General features: G+C 36.3%; 1 protein-coding gene across 2 annotated transcripts in view; it reads right to left on the reverse strand.

The window, feature by feature from the left end:
- LOC131432001 (homeobox protein Hox-D3) overlaps nucleotides 1–19,108 on the reverse strand; it is a 35,566-nt gene that overhangs the window by 10,875 nt on the left and 5,583 nt on the right. For both annotated transcript variants that reach the window (XM_058598013.1, XM_058598012.1), the window contains 2 exons: nucleotides 15,464–15,599; nucleotides 14,993–15,402 (listed from right to left, as the gene is read on the reverse strand). In XM_058598013.1, coding sequence (XP_058453996.1) covers nucleotides 14,993–15,402; nucleotides 15,464–15,599 — 546 coding nt within the window. The remainder of the gene's footprint in view (nucleotides 1–14,992; nucleotides 15,403–15,463; nucleotides 15,600–19,108) is intronic.

Consider the following 19,108-nt stretch of genomic DNA (forward strand, 5'->3'; position numbering starts at 1 on the left):
CCCATCCCGTACCGTGTGAGTTAAAGTCTCCTAAAACCAACGTTGGTGCGGGAAGGAGTTCTATGATATCACTGAGCCGCTGATGCCCAACCGAGGCTCTAGGGGGAATGTAGATGGAAGCAATACAAAGGTCCTTACCTTTGATTGTAACATGACATGCGACAACTTCAATACCTGGTATCGAGGGGAGGTTAATTCGATAAAAAGAATAGCACTTTTTGATCCCTAAAAGTACTCCTCCATAGGGATCATCTCGATCCAGGCGAATAATGTTAAAATCGTGGAAGTTTAAGGATATTTCAGAAGTTAGCCAAGTTTCGCACAATGCAAATGCGTCACATTTCAGATTATTTACTAGAAATTTAAAAGAATCTATTTTTGGGATGATACTTCTGCAATTCCACTGTAAAACAGTGATTAGATCCGTGACCTCGGTGGATGATTTAGCCATCGAAGGATACAATCGCTGAGAGAAGGGGCCAATTTGCAGTCAACTGCTTCAAATATGTTTTTACTGTTGGCATGAAAGCAATTAAAATGCTTCTAAGAGGGTCTGAAATATTGAAAGTTGTAAAAATCCAGTCCACAACATCAGAGAACTTGATAAGTCCAGCACCTAGTTGGTTCTCTGGTAGATTTTCTGGGACGGTTGGGGATTTTGTAGTCCCGGGAAGTCGTGGGAATTCCATCTCGGAATTGAGTTTTCCGAGACCAGGAGCTTTTTGCTTCGGTGTTGTGTCCCGATTCCCGTTAGCTGTAACTTTTCGAAGCCCTTCGGAAGACACCTTCGAACCCTTACTAGGTAGCTTATGAGAGGATTTATTTATTCTTTTCCTACAGCTATGAGGGACCGCCGAAGATGGACCTTCCAAAGGGTCGTCAGAATCGCTCTCGTCAGTTGACAAGCAGGCATATGGGTTCGTTGTCTGTTTAGGAGGGGTGGCACTTTTAAGCATCTCTGCGAAAGAACGCTTGGAGTGCTCCTTTAGGGAACGCTTCATTCGATCACCTCGCAGTTTGTAAGCGGGACAATCGTAGAGGTCATGCGGACCCTCCTTACAGTAGAGACACTTTTCAGCATCCTTACCGCAAGAGCCGTCCGCATGAGCTTCCCCACAGTTAGCACAACGTGGCTTATTGCTGCAATGGGTAGCTGTATGCCCCAGTTGCTTGCAATTAGTACAGTTCATTACTCGGGGTACGAATAGGCGAACAGGCAAACGAACCCGGTCCAAGAGGATGTAGTTGGGCAAAGCAGAACCGGCGAAGGTCACACGATAAGAGTCTGATTGGGGATAGGACTTTGTTCCATCCCCCGCGATCGATACTGAATGCAATCGCTTGCAATCCAGTATCTTGACATTCTTAAGTGAGGGGTCTTTAAAACAACCCGCCCCGTACTTAAGAACGTCCTCGCAAGTCAAACTCGAATCGGTGACCACACCGTCGATTTCTACTTCGCGAGCTGGCACGTAGACGCGGTACTCCCGCGTAAAAGGATCATTTTGAACGAGCTCATTAGCCTGTTTTGAACTGGTAAACAGGACCCTGAGCTTGTCTGGACGTATCTTATCAAAACTTTTTATAGTATTGTATCGCGAGGACAGGTCCCGCGATATTTTTAAAATATTTAATTTTTTTTCTTTCGATTTGGTCCGGAAATAGACCGCATAAGGACCGGCCGGTAGTGCGAGCCCATCCGGATAGCTCTTTATGCGAGACTTTTTATAGTCAAGGGAAGTCTCCATTTGATCATCGGGAACGGGGGGGTCAGAATTTAGACTAGACATGTTGCGGAGCTACCTCCGCACAGAAATAAGTGAATCGGGGAGAAATAGAACAGTCGAATGCAGGAAGGAAAAAAAACTAAATAATGATACTTAACTTAAATCCAACGGGGGCCACCAAGGTCTAGCCCTCGTCGATCGGCGTATCGCCGCTGCGATGGTGTGCAAAAAAACCTCTGAGAGGAAAAAGCACACTCTTTTTTAATCCGCACAGTGATATCACGTACACCGCTGGGCCTGTTTTGATCGATCGAACAATCACCGGCTAACGGTACTGTTTCGATCGTCCGCTCACAACAATACACTGCTTCAGTATATAATGTGCATAAAACCTCTCACAGGAAAAAGCACTATTGTCTATTACACAATAGCGATCTAGTTTTGATCGTCCGGTCACTTTATCACACACGGCACTGGTTTTCAACGCTTTCGCAGTAAACACAAAGAACGTCCGTTCACTCGGAAGGTTGAAACGGCAATGAATAAGACACTTAATTGTAATGGATGACTGGAAAGAAGAAGTGCGCGAGCTTACCATAGTTGGGCAAGATAATGCAAATGAGAAAGATATCCTGCCGCTAGATCTCGCACATACTTGTTTAGGATTATAAAGACGCAAGTAAGTGCACTTCGAGTACATGTCTGGCTGGATTCCTTATTATACGCCAGAGAAATAAATGATTACCCGACAATGGACTGAAGTCGTCGCGGCACGACTACCTGGAAAGATCATGATGCTGGTTTTCTGGGATTGTCATAGGATACTTTTGTAATACTAAAGTAATTAAAGACGTAAAGTGAAATCGCTATGAAAAGGCCTTACATAAAGTATAAGAGCATCGCTACCATAGTTAAAATCCACGGTTAGTTTTCCAATTACTTGGCTAACAACTTGTTCACCTGATTTGGCCTCCTCGAACTGTTATCTGTTCCCAAATCTGAAATTTTAGACCTTAAGTAAGTTTGAATGGCCATCAACTAATATGACCTACAAATTTAGACGATGCTTTCCGTTCTCCACGAATCGAAGTAAGGGAGTCTTGTGGATTGGACATTTCCAGTGGCGTCTCGTCCTCATGTGCACCTCGTGCACCGCACAACTGGTAAAATTGAAGGAATTAACTGCATCTCCATAATTTTCATAAAAAAATCCCATCCAAAAGTTTATCGTTATTTCAATGTATTGCATAACACAAGCAAATATCCATTTCTCAATTTTTAGTTTTCACTTACAACGAACTGTTATGTCTGATATCATACCACATAATCAGTGCACAACCCGAAAATTTTGTCACCAGACGCCACTGGACATTTCTTCAGTAACATTATTTTTTCATCTGATGGCCCCTCCCGAAACGAAATACTGGGTACGAGCCTGCTACTGACACTAACAATCCTTCCAGGTCGAGGCGAACATACGACAACGTTTAACATATCTGTCAACATCTGCTGACAAATGGACTAACGTGATTGTTGTATACTGCATCGTTATTAAAAATGTATATACGATTCTACCAAGGTCCGCATTGGTAGCGTTTTGAAAGCCAGATATTACATTTATGAGTCTTGATCTGGAAGAATTATTTTTGTCAGTGGGATCGTAGAACTATTCTTCAAGCTGACTATCAAATCTGAAGTCGAATTGTAACAGAAGGTTAAATTCCGCATCGCAATATAGTACAATGACTTTTTATCGGTTTCTATGACTAACAATGTATGAATTATCTAGTCTAATTAAGGCCTGAGGACAAATTGTCGCATGTAATTTTTGAAATAACCTCATGGCTCGCTCACTTTCCCCCGATTTCCTGCTCTATACTTTCTCGCATATTTGCATGTTGACTCTCGAAATTACCGGCTTGTGCTGGCTCTTACTAATAAACTGGCGGATCTACTGAAACTGACTTACCTCCAAAAAAGTCTTTATTTTCACTGCAGCTCTGGTCTTAGTCGTATCCAAACAAAACTATTTAGACTTTGTCACGGTAGAATTATAACGCAAGTCTTTGTTGTTGAGATATTCTATGAACAAGTTTGAAAACTTCACAGAATAATTTCAACTAATTTTCAAAGACATTATCAGGAGAACTTTTCGATATTCAAATATAGTAATAGTAAAATAGTAATCTACTGTCATGCATGGTGTCCTCAACCGTTAATACGATAGTTCAGTATTAAAACATGTCTTTCAAGTGTCTTATCCATAAATTTTTCCAAATGTATCTAGTTCATATGATTAGCATGTTAACTGATCGTATTTCCAAACAATCATATGTGCATGAGTACAAAAAAGAGAAAAGTTTCGAAACCAGTCTCTATTTTTTTTTTTTTTTTTTTTTTTTTTATAACTATTTATTGGAATATGAGTTAAAATTAAATTATTAAGATTTAAATTGGGTGTTCAGCCACAAGTGGTGACTTTTACTAACTTACTAACTAATACAGAGAGCGAATCGATTCAATTGAAGATTGCATCGATTTTTGTCGGAATTTGCTTATAATATTATGTGACATTACATCTAATGGTTCTATATTTGTGAGTCTGTGTAACTCATTTGTACTAAACCAGGGAGGACGCTTCAGAATCATTTTCAGAATTTTATTCTGAATCCTTTGAAGCGTTTTCTTCCTGGTGGAACAACAGCTTGACCAAATTGGTACCGCATAAAGCATGGCTGGTCTGAAAATTTGTTTATAAATTAACAATTTGTTTTTTAGACAGAGCTTAGAATTTCTGTTTATAAGAGGATATAAACATTTAATATATTTATTACACTTTGCCTGGATTCCTTCAATGTGATCCTTGAAAGTGAGTTTTTTGTCATACGTTAAACCTAAGTATTTAGCTTGATCAGACCATGTCAATTCCAAGCCATTCAATTTGAGAATGTGATTATTGTTTGGTTTAAAAAAAGAAGCTCTTGGCTTGTGAGGAAAGATAATTAATTGCGTTTTTGCTGCATTTGGTTTAATTTTCCATTTTGACAGATAATCACTGAAAATATTTAAACTTCTTTGTAGGCGACTGCAGATCACTCTTAGATTTCTACCTGTGGCTAACAGACTTGTGTCGTCACAGAATAGCGATTTCTGACAACCAACGGGTAGATTTGGAAGATCAGAAGTGAAAATATTATACAAGATTGGAGCTACACTCGAACCCTGCGGAACACCGGCTCGTACGGGTAGCAATTCAGATTTACAATTCTGATAGCTAACCTGAAGAGTACGATCAGTTAAATAATTTTGAATCATTTTGATCAAATAAATAGGAAACTGGAAATCAGACATTTTTGCTATTAAACCTTTGTGCCAAACACTGTCGAATGCTTTTTCTATGTCTAGAAGAGCAACTCCAGTGGATAACCCAGAAGATTTATTTGATTTTATCATGTTCGTTACTCTGACAAGTTGATGAGTAGTTGAATGTTCATGACGAAATCCAAACTGCTCTGGTAAAAAAATTGAATTCTCATTTATATGAGTCATCATTCTTAACAAGATAATTTTTTCAAAAAGTTTACTGATAGAAGAAAGTAAGCTAATTGGGCGATAACTTGATGTTTCTGCTGGGTTTTTATCAGGTTTTAGGATAGGAATTACTTTAGCGTTTTTCCATCTTTTTGGGAAGTAAGCTAATGAAAAACACTTGTTGAAAATTTTAACCAGGAGTCTCAAGGCAACATCGGGAAGATTTTTAATAAGAATATTAAAAATTCCATCATTACCAGGAGCCTTCATGTTTTTAAGTTTTCTAATAATTGATTTAATTTCATCAAAATTCGTCTCAATAATGTCATCGTGTGATAACACTTGAGTTGAAATATGATCATATTTCAGTGAGACTTCATTTTCAATAGGACTCACAACGTTCAAATTAAAATTGTGGACACTCTCGAACTGCTGAGCAAGTTTTTGAGCTTTTTCGCCATTTGTAAGAAGTATTTGATTTCCTTCCTTGAGAGCAGGAATAGGTTTCTGAGGTTTCTTAAGAACCTTAGAAAGTTTCCAGAAAGGTTTAGAATATGGTTTAATTTGTTCAACTTCTTTAGCGAAATTTTCATTTCGCAAAAGAGTAAATCTATGTTTAATTTCTTTTTGTAAATCCTTAACTATGTTTTTCATAGCAGGATCACGAGAACGTTGATATTGTCGTCGACGAACATTCTTCAACCGAATGAGCAGTTGAAGATTGTCATCGATGATAGGAGAATTTAATTTAGTTTGAGCTTTGGGAACTGAAAGATTTCTAGCTTCGATAATATAATGATTCAAATTATCAATTGCTGTGTCGATATCCGCAGAATTTTCTAAAATAGTTTCATGATCCACATGATTTTCAATGTGAGATCTGTAATCCAACCAATTTGCTCTATGATAGTTGAAAATAGAACTAATTGGATTAATTATAGCTTCGTTGGAAAGTCTGAATGTTACAGGAAGATGATCTGAGTCAAAATCAGCATGAGTAATCGGTTCACTACAAATGTGACTTTGATCTGTTAGAACCAGATCAATTGTAGACGGGTTTTTCACGGAAGAGAAACAAGTAGGATTACTGGGATGAAGAACTGTAAAGTAACCAGCTGAGAGTTGATTATGAAGTATTTTACCATTACTGTTATTTTGCCTACAATTCCACTGGACATGCTTAGCATTTAAGTCCCCTATTACGAAAAATTTCGATCGATATCTTGTAAGTTTTTGCAAATCGCCTTTAAAGAAATTTAATTGTTCGCCGGTGCATTGGAATGGCAAATATGCTCCAGCGATGAAATAAATTCCATGAATGGTTTCAACTTCGATTCCCAAGCTTTCAATAACTTTAGTATTGAAAGAAGGTAAAATTCGATGTTTAATTTGCCGTTGGACAAAAATGGCAACTCCACCACCAATTCCAGTAAACCTGTCAAATCGATGAACCACATAATGTGGATTACTTTTCAATTTTACATTTGGTTTAAGAAAAGTTTCTGTCACAATGGCAATATGAATTTTGTGATCTTTGAGAAAATTATAAAATTCATCTTCACTCGATTTCAAAGATCGAGCATTCCAATTTAAAATATTCAAATAATTATTTAACATCACTGTTAAATTTTAAATTCATTATAATATTATTTGCAAATTTCCATCCGATTTGAAATGCTTCAAAAAGTGATGAAGTCGAATTCATTTGGATGATCATTTGAAAAAGTTGATCTTGTAGGTAGATCATTTTATTTTCAGTTATATCGCCTAAATCGACTTCATTTAAAGAAGCGAATGGCATTGAAGGAATATTTGTAGGTAGACTGCCATTAGAAGAAGATGATTTGGCCGGTCTACCTATTAATAAATTGTTTTCGTTAGAAGAAGAACTGCAAGGCGGTCCTGTGTTTTGATTATTTACATTAGAAGAAATAGGAGATAGATTTCTACCTAATATACCAGCATAACTGACATTAGAAGAAGATGATGACGAGGTCGATCTACCTGTCAATAAATTGTTTTCGTTAGAAGACGAATTGGCAGGTGCCTTAGAAGAATTTTCAGGTATGTTCTGTAAATTTAAGGTCGTTGATTTGACTTGTTGTCTAAGCGAACGAGCGTTTAAAATTTTTTCCCTGACAGGACATTTCAAATAATTGGATTTATGATTTCCATTGCAATTTGAACATGAAAATTTATCAGTGGTTTCATTCATTGGACAAGCGTCTTTCGAATGCGATTTACCACAATTCAAACACCGTATATCCATATGACAATTTTTGGTTCCATGACCGAAGCCTTGGCAACGAGCCAGTCTCTATTAATTCTCCCCGACTGAATCGATCCACTCTCCCTGTCGTGCCTTATTCCACATAGGTAAGGAAAGACAAAACTTTTTGGTATCAGGAAACTAACATGAACAGTTATTGAAAAAGTGAGTGTATCGATTATCTCCGTACAACGCTGCGAAATTGACAACAAACTGAACGGGAACAATTTGTAAACGACTAACTTTTTGCAGAACTAAAAACTTTATGTGTTCAGTCGTCTGGTGAAGGTTAACTGCGTGTTCTGCTGCTACAAAAACTTCAATGTAGGTAGAAGTTGGTGTATTTACATCTACACGTTGATGGTGTCCTAGAATATCCTTTGTCATAACGGCTTTTGTGTTGTTTTCCGTGGTGCAAAATGTATGGAGAAGATTGATGGCTCTGGCCGCGAAGAAGATAGCTAAGTTTCACTAGAGATTAGTTGAAAATAAACGGCCCATTTAGAGTTCTCAAGTTTTGGGTGGAACAGTTCAACTTTATCTTTTGATACATGTCCCATCTGTTTACCAGTGTTTCTATAAACTTTGATGTGAATATCAATTTGTAGTTAACAACATGGATAACAAAGTTTGCATTTCCATCCGACGGTTAGGTTCTATAGAGCTTCTAACATAAATATAGATTATGAAATAGGATCAGAACTTGTGAAATCGCTCAGCAAAATATTACTATTTTAATGTTATGTTCAAGTTTGTATAATTCGGTTTAATTTCTTCATTAAAATGACTTTTCTGAAGAAACAATAGAAAAAAAAAATCTGAAAGTTATTGTTAAATGAAACTTTTTGTCATTTTTTCAACGAAATCGTGCCATTGTTTGAAAAATAAACATATCTAAATGAATTTTAATTATAAACATATTTTCGAATTTTGATTTGCATAGGTTTAATTGGTTGAACATTGTGTTGTTTTGAATGCTGTCAAGTACCGGAGACAGAAGAAAGCAAAATAAAAATTATTATGAAAAATCAACTATTTATTTATGTCGGTTTCGCCTGAAGCCAACACTAACCCAGTTCCCACTCCAACTGCTGTCAAATCCATACATTTGACAGCAGTTGGGGCCGAAACTGGGTTGGGTTTTACTTCAAGCAAAAACGCCAATAGTAGGAATCGATAGTACCACCAAAGATAGACTCAAGATAAAGTGGTCTGCGATTTCTTATGTATCATTTGAATAGGACCTCTCGATGAGCTCGGTTCACTGTCAGTTTCATTTATTCAAAGCAAAACAACAAGCGTCTGATCGCTAGATTCGTCGTAACTATGACAATGATTGTTTATGTTTGAAACAATATCAAGTTACAATCTGAACGATATCGAGCAATTTTGGTTCATAACCAGTAATTGTTAAAGTAAGAAAGAAAAAACTACTTAGAACTATTGCTTAGAATTTATTTAGTTTGTTATTGCCTCATCCCACGAAGCATTATGGTCAATTGAAGCAAGGAATCATTATGTGCTGAATGTAAACATATGTTTGCTTCCTTCCTAACTTTAATTGTTTCCTTGGCATTTTGCCGTAGCTAGTCGACGCTTATTAACGAATGGTCGATAAAATTACATTATTACTGAGCCGACTGGTTCACGATTATTGACCCAACATTTTTCAATGGATCGTTTAGGACATTGTATTCTTGAGTTTTTCTTTGGTCCCACGACAGAATGGCCTAACTTCAAATGAGAGCCTTTCTTTGTTTACTTTCTCTTTTGATTACTACGGAGCCATTACTGTAATTTCTTGAAAGTTTTCAATATAAATCGAAAGTTTGTGGTTTTAGCTATAGACATATCTGAATGTATAATACGATTGGATATTTATTTTTTTTATTTAAAAACTAGAAGAACGAGGTTTAAAATTCTCTTGAACACAAGAAAACATATTTTAAAGAACACTAATATTATAGTAAGATCATAGTATGTGCACATCTCGAACCTCAACTTGTGTGACTTAAAGCCAAACAGCCATGTCAAATTTCAGCCATTAGTTATGTTTTGACAGCAGATTTTTGTTAACGTGTTTTAAATACGATTTTAGTTTTCCCATAAACAAATTTTTGGAAAGGTAGCACGGCGGCGGAAACCAAAAAAGAGTTTGATTTATATTATGAAGCTAATGCTTCTTCAGATTACATCGTGCGGATGGAGTCTGCAGCGACAGAAACAAGTAAAAAACATGTTTCGACATTTTCTAATCCCACCTACTAATTTTGTTTATGCAAGTGTGAAAGATGAATAAATTGTGATATATTTGTAACATCGAGTGTGTGATAAGCATTTTGTTCGAAATACTTATCATAATTTTTCACACGAGTTATTTTTATTGATTCACTTAATAATCTGCTTCTCAGAAGGTATTTGTTAATACCATGTATAACGTGCCACTTGATTCAGTTTGTTCTGATTACTGATTCATATGCAGCTAAAAGCATATTTTAACTAAGCGAATTTTATAAATGGAAACTCCAGAAAAACTATTTGATTGCAATATTCGTTACAATGAATTGACATTCATGCTGATCAATTCAAGAGAAAGAGCTCATAGGAACGTGAAAGGGAAAAATATTATGAAATACGGGAAATACGTTGTAAACAAGATTGTAGAAGCTTATCACAGTCAGGATTCATGGATCAAAGTTTTCCCGGGAGGACAGTTAATTTTTTTTCATGGAAAATAGGAGTGTTGGATGCTATAAATATCGATGTGTAGCTGATATAGTAGCGCAGCTTCTTTGAGCGATTTATTTGGACTCATATGCCGATAATATTTTATATTTTTAAATAACAAATTTCCAAACAAAGAAAAATCCCTAAATATATTGAACAAGGCATATCCTTATATTACCTATGATTGAAGTAATCGCTCGGTAACCACAGACAACCTATCAATAAACTAGACGTAATAATAAATAGGCGTTGACGAATTTAAACTTTGAAGAAATTAAAGCAATTTAGCATCGGTTTTTCTTGATGTCATATTTTTAAATTTGTTTCGCACGGTGTAATGTGTTAGCAGTGAACGTGAGGATGGTTTTCGTTTCGCTATTCCGAACCATAACATAGGGTAGTATTGAAACTGTACAGTAGAAGGGGGTAATATCGTGCAGGGGGCAATATCGAGAACTAGCGTTTTTGACTCAATAAATTAAATGATTTACTAGCTGGGACGACAAAAGTGTTTTTCTATAGCCTCAAAAAATAGTTTGTCTCGCAGGAAAATATACCAGGTAAGTATTTCCCGAAGTAGAATTTCCTGCAGAAGAAAAATGTTGTTTTCTGAAAACAAATCGGTTCTCACGGAACTGTCGAAGCTAACCTAAAAATGCCCGTTGGGGTAATGTCTTGCACTATTCAGAGTAAAGTAAATTGAATATACTGACATTTAGGTCTAGTTTTTAATACAAGAGGCCTTAAAGTTTGATTTTTCGAGAAAATTCTATGTATTTTTGTTTTATTTATTGTTTTTGATTTGAGTGATCACTTCAGAATCACTTAAATCAACTCAAAATAATACGGATTTTTTTTGGCAACCGGCCTTATGTCACGGCCCCATTAACATGGGGTCAAGTTTCGTTATTTCATATATCATCTAATAAATTACTTACTTAATCTAATAAAGCATAAATATATCATCTAATAAATGACTTACTCATGAAACACACTAATATAACTAGGTTTATGGAAAAGCGTCTTGAGAGTGGAGACAAATGAACGAGTATTTGCAGGATTCTATGTTTTTCTCAAGGTCTCTCGATTGCCAATGTAAAGGGATTTTGGAGGAGTCGTGTGATAAACTACGCCAACCTGACAGGCCCCTGTAGTTATGCTACTGATATGTTTTCCTCAGTAAAGCACAGTATCAACTTTGATGGACATGACTTTGTCAGTTAGTGGACCGCATACTTCGTTTTACCTCTTTTCAATCTCTCAAGTGTTTGCATAAGCTTTTCAATTTCTCAAGTTTTTGCATAAGGGACATTGATGATGTGTATTGCCTGAAGACATTTTTTATAGATTCAGTAAACAGTATTTTGGACAACCCTTCATAGCGTTCACATCAATCAAGTAGAACGAACAGTTTCATCCGATTTGCACTAAAAAAACTTCTAAGGTAAAATCGTTGTCTATTGACTGGCTACGAAGATTGCTTCGCTCGCTACGTTACAAAAGAGACCAATATTTCTTCAACGACTCTTTGTTTTCAAATGGCATCGATTGCGCCATGCTTTTGAAGAAGCTTCATGTTAATATTTCTTAAAAATAATTGCGAAGAATGAACTTTTTTGGACTTCTACATCGTCTATTTGGGATCGACTTCCAACCCCGCACATAGGGTTAATAAATTTTCCTGACCCGAATGACCATAGCTCCTCAACATCTATGTACGCAATTTAAATATGATCCTTGTATTTGTAAATTTGAGAACTTGTCTTTTCGAAAACAGTCTTTTGTAGTTCATTTGAAGGACACATTGAAAATCAACGCTCATACATTATTCAACGTCTGCACTACTAGTACTAACAGTTGTAATTTGAATAAAGACTATTGTTGTGTTCGGTATATTCGAGAAAAAAATCGCGCACCTTCACCCTTAACGGACTCTTCGGTAACAGGTAAGAAAGAGGATTTCAATAATTCAACAGCAACTTTTATTTTTCAGCGATGTGCTTTCTTCGACAATTTTCTTTAGCGGGTAATTCGGTGGGTAAGTATGGTAATTATAAACAACTATACTAGAGAAAAATGTAACAATTTCTTTTGGGTTTAATTTTTTATGACATAGATAAAATTGAAGCAATTATGAGTAAAACTAGTTTAGAGTGTATTGTTTACATGTGCAAAATTTCGGTACAATCTGTCTAATGATTATTGAGATAGATTCCAAGCAAGAAGTGCTTCGATAAAGAATTATGGGCGTGGTCGTGGACAATCCGAGTCAGTCCCACAGGCGTATCGTGGAATAGTTAGGAATCGACGATTCGACCGTATCCTGTGTGATAAAATCATTCAAGGAGACCCGGGCGATCCATCTGCGAACTGGTAGCGGAACAAGAGCGAAGCACTGGAACTGGAATCCCATGAACGCAATGACGATAAAGTATTACTTCAAGCGCATTTCGAACCTTTCTGCGGCCAAGAACGTTAGGTCTTCCGTTTGGTTCGTTTAGCAGACAATGAAACGGTCCGAACTCCATGTCTTCAAGTAAAGAAAGATGCCTAACTGATTCGATAAACAGAATACGGTGACCAAACCTTTTGTCAAGAAGCTGTATCACGAAAGGTTGGTGCATCGTAATGGACGACGAGACGTACATTGAAGCAAAACCCAAGCAGATCCCCAGCTATTTTATTCTTTCCTTTTCATCAGGAAAATGATGAAAAGTCATGCCAAGGCACAAATCTCCAAACATTCAGGGAAATGCATAACGCTTTGGTTAGAATATGATCGAAAGAATGAGATGATTTTGGTAATTTGTTTTACAGGTAATGTTTTAAGTCGACTGCCTATTGAAATGTCTTGTCAGGTAAACCCGATATAAATGACTCTGTCAACGAAATTTTCTGTTTGAATAATTATATTCAGTTTCGAATAGCAATAACACAATTTCAGATAGTAGCAGAGTATCGACAAACAATAAGGCTTGCTCGCGACAAAATCTGGACATCCTCAAATACGTATATCTCTGGAAGCACTTCATCAACGCGTGAACTATTTCGCAGACTGATGAACGTATGTCTGTTTTGTTGTGTAAAATTATGTTTTGGTGACTTTGGAAGACTTTAAGCAGCTTCCTGGAATGTCTTTTTATCTGCCATACAACGGCGTAGAGGAGTATTTCAAGACGAACAAAACCTCAGCCATGACGCTCACTCACTATTCTGGCTATTTTGAAGAGAAAGCTCTCTCAATATAAACAACAGACTACAACTATAGAGAAATTTCGAAAATTTCGGACAAAAGCAGCTGAGGTTGTAGATAGGTCTGAACACATCCTAATGGGTGTAGTAAACTCATGAGTTCGTAGTTTATCCACGCAGCCTAATTTAATGACTTTTATTAGTTTTTAGATGACTAATAATGCATAATCAAATGAATGAAAAGTGCATGTTGCATTGAACTAACAGCAAATTTGTTCTATTCGAAATATAACCTCCAAATGCATGCGTCATTCCGAAAAAAAATCATGTTGATTTTAATTGTCTCTTGTTAAATCATGTGAACAATTTTGGCCCTACCCACTTTTTTTCGTTTATGACCTCAACCGGGTATTCTACTGATTTCAAGTTGACAATACAATTAATCACGTATGTGGAATGTTTTTTTATTGTGATATTCCAGGAAAACTTCGAACTGCTTTCTCCAGGCTCCTCCATTCTGTTAATGGGGAGCACCATATGGGTTTTTTTGCAGCTTCCAGTACCCTTATCAAGCTGTGATTAATCATTATTGGTTTATTGTAACCACCGGAAAAGGCCTGGGTGTATAAATCGAACGACCCTTTTTCGGCATGATTGATTTATCACGTATCGCACCGATGAAGACCTTTTTTCGTGCTGGAATATGACAAATTACTTACAATTGAACTTACCTTCTGTTGATTGTATCGAAAATGTCATCCATCGAAAAAAAAGATACTATCGATTGTGTGAAGTGGGCCCTAACAATGTTTATCGAGAAGCTAGCTAAGGTTTCCAGACACTGGGGCTTGGATGAAATACGGTCAGTCCCTCTGTGTATGCGTGTTTTTAATTTCAACGTTGGTTGGACAAAGCATAAAATGGTCAAAAAGTGAAAAATTCGCACAGAAAGTTCAACACAAAAGAGAAAATCGAATTGTGCACCATATTGTTCAGCGTTCTCGAAAGGAAACAGTTCCGAACGGATGCTGTATAAAGGGGTTACACAGGACGTTACACAAATAGCGCTTAGCACCACCGTTGGCGGCTATGTTGGGGGCAAAAAACTCGTTTACCATTGGTCGTGGTATGTTTGAGTTAGAGCCTCTCGCGGCCATACGGAAAGTGCAAATGAAAAAGCTTCAATTGTTTCAAATTTATTATCTCGAAGCCATTTTGGGACAGGTTCAGATTTAATGCGATTTCGTTCTTATATAACTGACTCTGTGGTTGTATTTCGAGCAAGTGTTGGCTTCCGGTCAGACAGTGACACGAATCAGTACTACTGAGGGAACTTTATGGTCTCTCATGGCAAATGAAATCAAGTAGCATTAGAAGAGCTGTAGCTTGTCCGAACCAAATGGTTCAAATGGTTACTCTAATTTTGCGTGAATAATCTTTGATATCCATACAATGTCTATATAGCTGAAAATATCGACTGCTCTACAGATTGTGCGGGCTGTATTCAGAATGATTGAATTTCTATGAAAGAACAAGAGGAGCTTACCCATCAGAAACAGTACAGTGCGTATCGAATTTATCATCCAACGATGCATAGTGTTCCGTTTTGTGGTGTGATTCCTCTGGATCAGCTCCCGGTCTAGACGGGCTACCGTAATCGAAATGTTGCCTCACTGGAAATAATTGACTTTCGTGCACGTAAGTACCATACTGGGTGGTGAAGGAGCCATAAGGACTAGCAGCAGGAGACAATAGATTGAAATGGGGGCTCAACTCGTATGGAGTTTGGTAAGTGGGCCAACTTTCTACACTGCCTGGTGGAGTGACGGTTGTTGTCTGTGGATACTGCGTGAACGTTGTGCCAATCGGGCCGTTCATTGGTGTTGATGGACTATTATTGCCCATATAGGCTGACTTTCTAGGAGGTTCGCGCTTTCTCCATTTGGCACGACGGTTCTATGCAGGATAAATTCGAGTATTAATTGAAATGTTTGTTGTACACTTTCGCACAACTTACCTGAAACCATACTTGCACACGAGATTCACTTAAGTTCAGTTTGAGAGCCAGCTCTTCACGCGCGAATACATCAGGATAGGGTGCTCGCTCGAAGGCCCTTTCCAGTTCCTCCAACTGATATGCGGTGAAAGTGGTCCTGAAAATGAATGATCCTAAATTAATTAAGATGCTTCTTCGTTATAAAATCACTAGATGTCGTAACGTACTCTTGCTAGAAAACAATTATGAATGTAATTTTTGGTCGGTGTACATTAATAACATTTCTATGCATACCAGGACAAACGGGATTTTCCCAATTTAGATACTTGAACAATGCCGATGATATACCTTGTTCTCCGTATTGTGCTTTTATTGCCACTTCTTTCGAAGATGGCAACATTGGGAAAACTCTGACGCACGGTGGAGTGATTTTCAATTCTATTCTAATCGCATTTTCTAGAAGATGGACAAATATCTTCTGGAAGGACAAATTGTTCGCTCTATTCCTATAGGTTCATGGAATGTACGTTACAGATGCTGTCGTTGCATCGAGATCCATATCCATCGCATGGAAGGAATGCTGTTCTATTTATTTTATCAGTGTCCTTTATGTACTGTTGGTTATAGCAACGTTTACTGGAGATATGTTTATACTGCTCTGATACAAATGAATACAAATGACTTGTTCTTGATATTGTCAGCTTTTCCACTGAGGGAAGATGCACGCTGCTTGTTCATTCTCAATGGCAGATTTGTTGTTTGTTACGGAATTCGTACACATGTTTACTTGTTCGGTAGTACCAACAGTTTCGTTTAGTTTCTGGTACAGTATGAAATTTTGATTGGCCAACAAGTTTCGTTGCAATCCAGTATGTTGCTTCTTTTGCCATCGTTCTAGGAATGTTCAAAATATTCAATATTCGGTTCATATTTTCGGCGAAGTTTCTCACTTACACGCCCCAAGTCTAGCATACAGCAAATATATTAACGTGGGACACAAAGTGATACTTCTGCATATGTTTTATTTTTGGAAAAGTTATGTTTGGTTGATATTAACATACTATTACCAAATCCGTTTTTTCTAGGATATTCAGCTTGTGCTTGGGGAAGGATTACAATTGCTGAATTGGGAACAATAATCTGTTTGCTCAGAACAGAGTTCATTTGCAACATTGTATAGTATGCTGGCGGTTAAAAAACGATAATTACAAATGTACAATTGCGATATCCTTATGTACAGTAAGTAAAGCAAAGTCCTGGCATTATAATACTTTTGTGAAACTTTTTTTTTCAATAATATAATTTTTAAGGCACACTGCTTAAGTTCTACGATGCCAAGGGCTTTTTTGTGAAACTTGACCTCTCTGTTTCAACCGACTTCGCAGCCGATCGTTTGCGTACAGAATCATTGCATGGCTAGTACTACCACCAGTGATGCCATTTTTATCTGAGGTTAAATCTGTAGATTTGGCTTCAATTTTATTCATACTCGTATATGGACATGAAGATGTGCATTTTTATGTATATTTATATGAAAATATAAATCTGCATTAAACGATAAAGGCAGGCTCACAAAACTAAGTGAATAGAGTTGTTAATATTTTTAAAATGGACATTAAAAGAAATCAATGAAAATTATGTTTAATTTTTTATTAATATTCCGTGGATACCTGGAACAATAGCTCGAAATCTCGAGATTCCTAAAGAAATAAATCCGTAGATTTTAGGATACTCATTAGTAGATCCATAGAGTAGACAGAAGTCCGTACGAATAAATACGTAGGGTTGGCATCGCTGACTACCACCCTACTGACATTAAGAATCAATCCAGGTATAGGTTCGAACATATAGGGATGCCATTTACACGCAAAAGCCAGCGATCGCAAAACAACAAAAATGTTAGTTGTTTTTCTGAATGTGATTGGTTAAAATTTGGTACAACTAATCGATTGGCAAACAGGATTCGTTGAAATGACAATTGGCGAGATAGTTATCGACGAAACGGCTTCTGGCGAAATGACTCTGATATTTCGGAAATGTCCATAAATTCATATTTGAATGAAAGGACAAATAATTCCATAGCCGATTCGAACTTACAGTTACGGAATTACAGGCTGTGTAAACAATGAAAATACTGCTGTTTAATTTTCAGAAACTCGTTTTTTTTCAAATTTTTCGTCGACTTTTACAAGTTTTAAGTTTAGACGAAAAGTATTATAAATCCATTTTCGATTCTAGAATTAGTGCTAAATTGCTAAGAATTTAATTATCACATATAAGAAGTTATTAGTGATAATAATACAAAACCGGCGAACGGTTCAAATAGGTAAAGCCGGGGCAAACTGGCTACTGCATCGTTGCAAAATGGCAAAGTTTGCAAAATCATAGTTTAAAATACTCATTTTGTTTGTTTTGGTTTTTCAGATTTTAAGCTCCTGAGATAGTTATCTAACGATTTTGGTATAAAGTTTATATCATTATCAAAATAATGGCTGTATTGGTTTCACAAATTTAGTCCTAATCTTGATTAACAATGCAGATAGGAAATTGAAAATTAAACAACGCATTGTGTTTCATCACATTCAGAGAAGTTATATTGGTAAAACAAGTAAAGTTACGGTTTCATGCCCCGCCTTTGAGATATTTCATTCGTGAGTTTCTAAATATGAAATTTCATTAATCAGTATTTTTCAATCTGCTTTTCGCTGAGTACTGATAAACATTTGAATTACCACAAGTTTTAGGTAACATTTTCAAATAGAGGAGACTTATTTTTATTTGACGGAAAGTTTTATCAACAAATAAGTTAATCAACAAAAACCTGAATACTTTGAACTTCGTATCTAAATATCTCTAAAATGGCTACTTTAGAAGAAACATCACTATGAGCAAAGTTAAGAGATTTTTTCAAACTATTATTTAAAAAGCTCTAACAGGTGTGAAAAACAAAAAAAATGAAACATGGAATCTTAGTATTATCCGAATTCAATGAACGTTTCGAAAAGAAACAAGTGGAATTAATATGGGAGTAGAAAAAAATCAATGATTTCCCTCACTGTTATATTTATGAATCAACGTTCTAGTACGTTGAAAAATAACTGATACAATTATTTGTTTTTGACTTCATAACCTTAAAAAGAATACCAATAATCTCATTTCAGTTTAATATTAGTATATTGTTGATTAAAGATTTGAAAAATATCTGGAAAATGTAAAATTGAGTAAAGTTATCTGAAACGAACTCAGATTTCTACTCATAGATATGCATCTAGATGGTACGGTAGTTTTTTTATTAGGTTTCCAGAACTAATTGTGCCTAGTAAACGAGTTCTTAGCGAGTTTTAACGTGGTCAGAATGTGTTTGAATTATGAACCCGATAGTATTTTGAGTAGAGAAATTTAGAAACAAGCAATTATTAAAATAAATGTAAAATACTCTTGTCGAAAATTGAATTTAATTTTTATAAATTTCAATGTTTACTATTAGAATTGATGAAGAATATTGCTTTAGTCAACTCAGTTCATTACTAGATTCGATGATACTGTTTAAGGAAAAAGTTCTATCCAATCTGGAGTATTTTAACCAGTGCCCCAAAATTTCGTATCATTTAATTGAAACCAAATATGGTACACACAGCCGAACAGTCGACTGTGCTAACCTTCACA

This window comes from Malaya genurostris, chromosome 2 (assembly GCF_030247185.1).
Source record: "Malaya genurostris strain Urasoe2022 chromosome 2, Malgen_1.1, whole genome shotgun sequence".
Classification (NCBI taxonomy): Eukaryota; Metazoa; Arthropoda; class Insecta; order Diptera; family Culicidae; genus Malaya; species Malaya genurostris.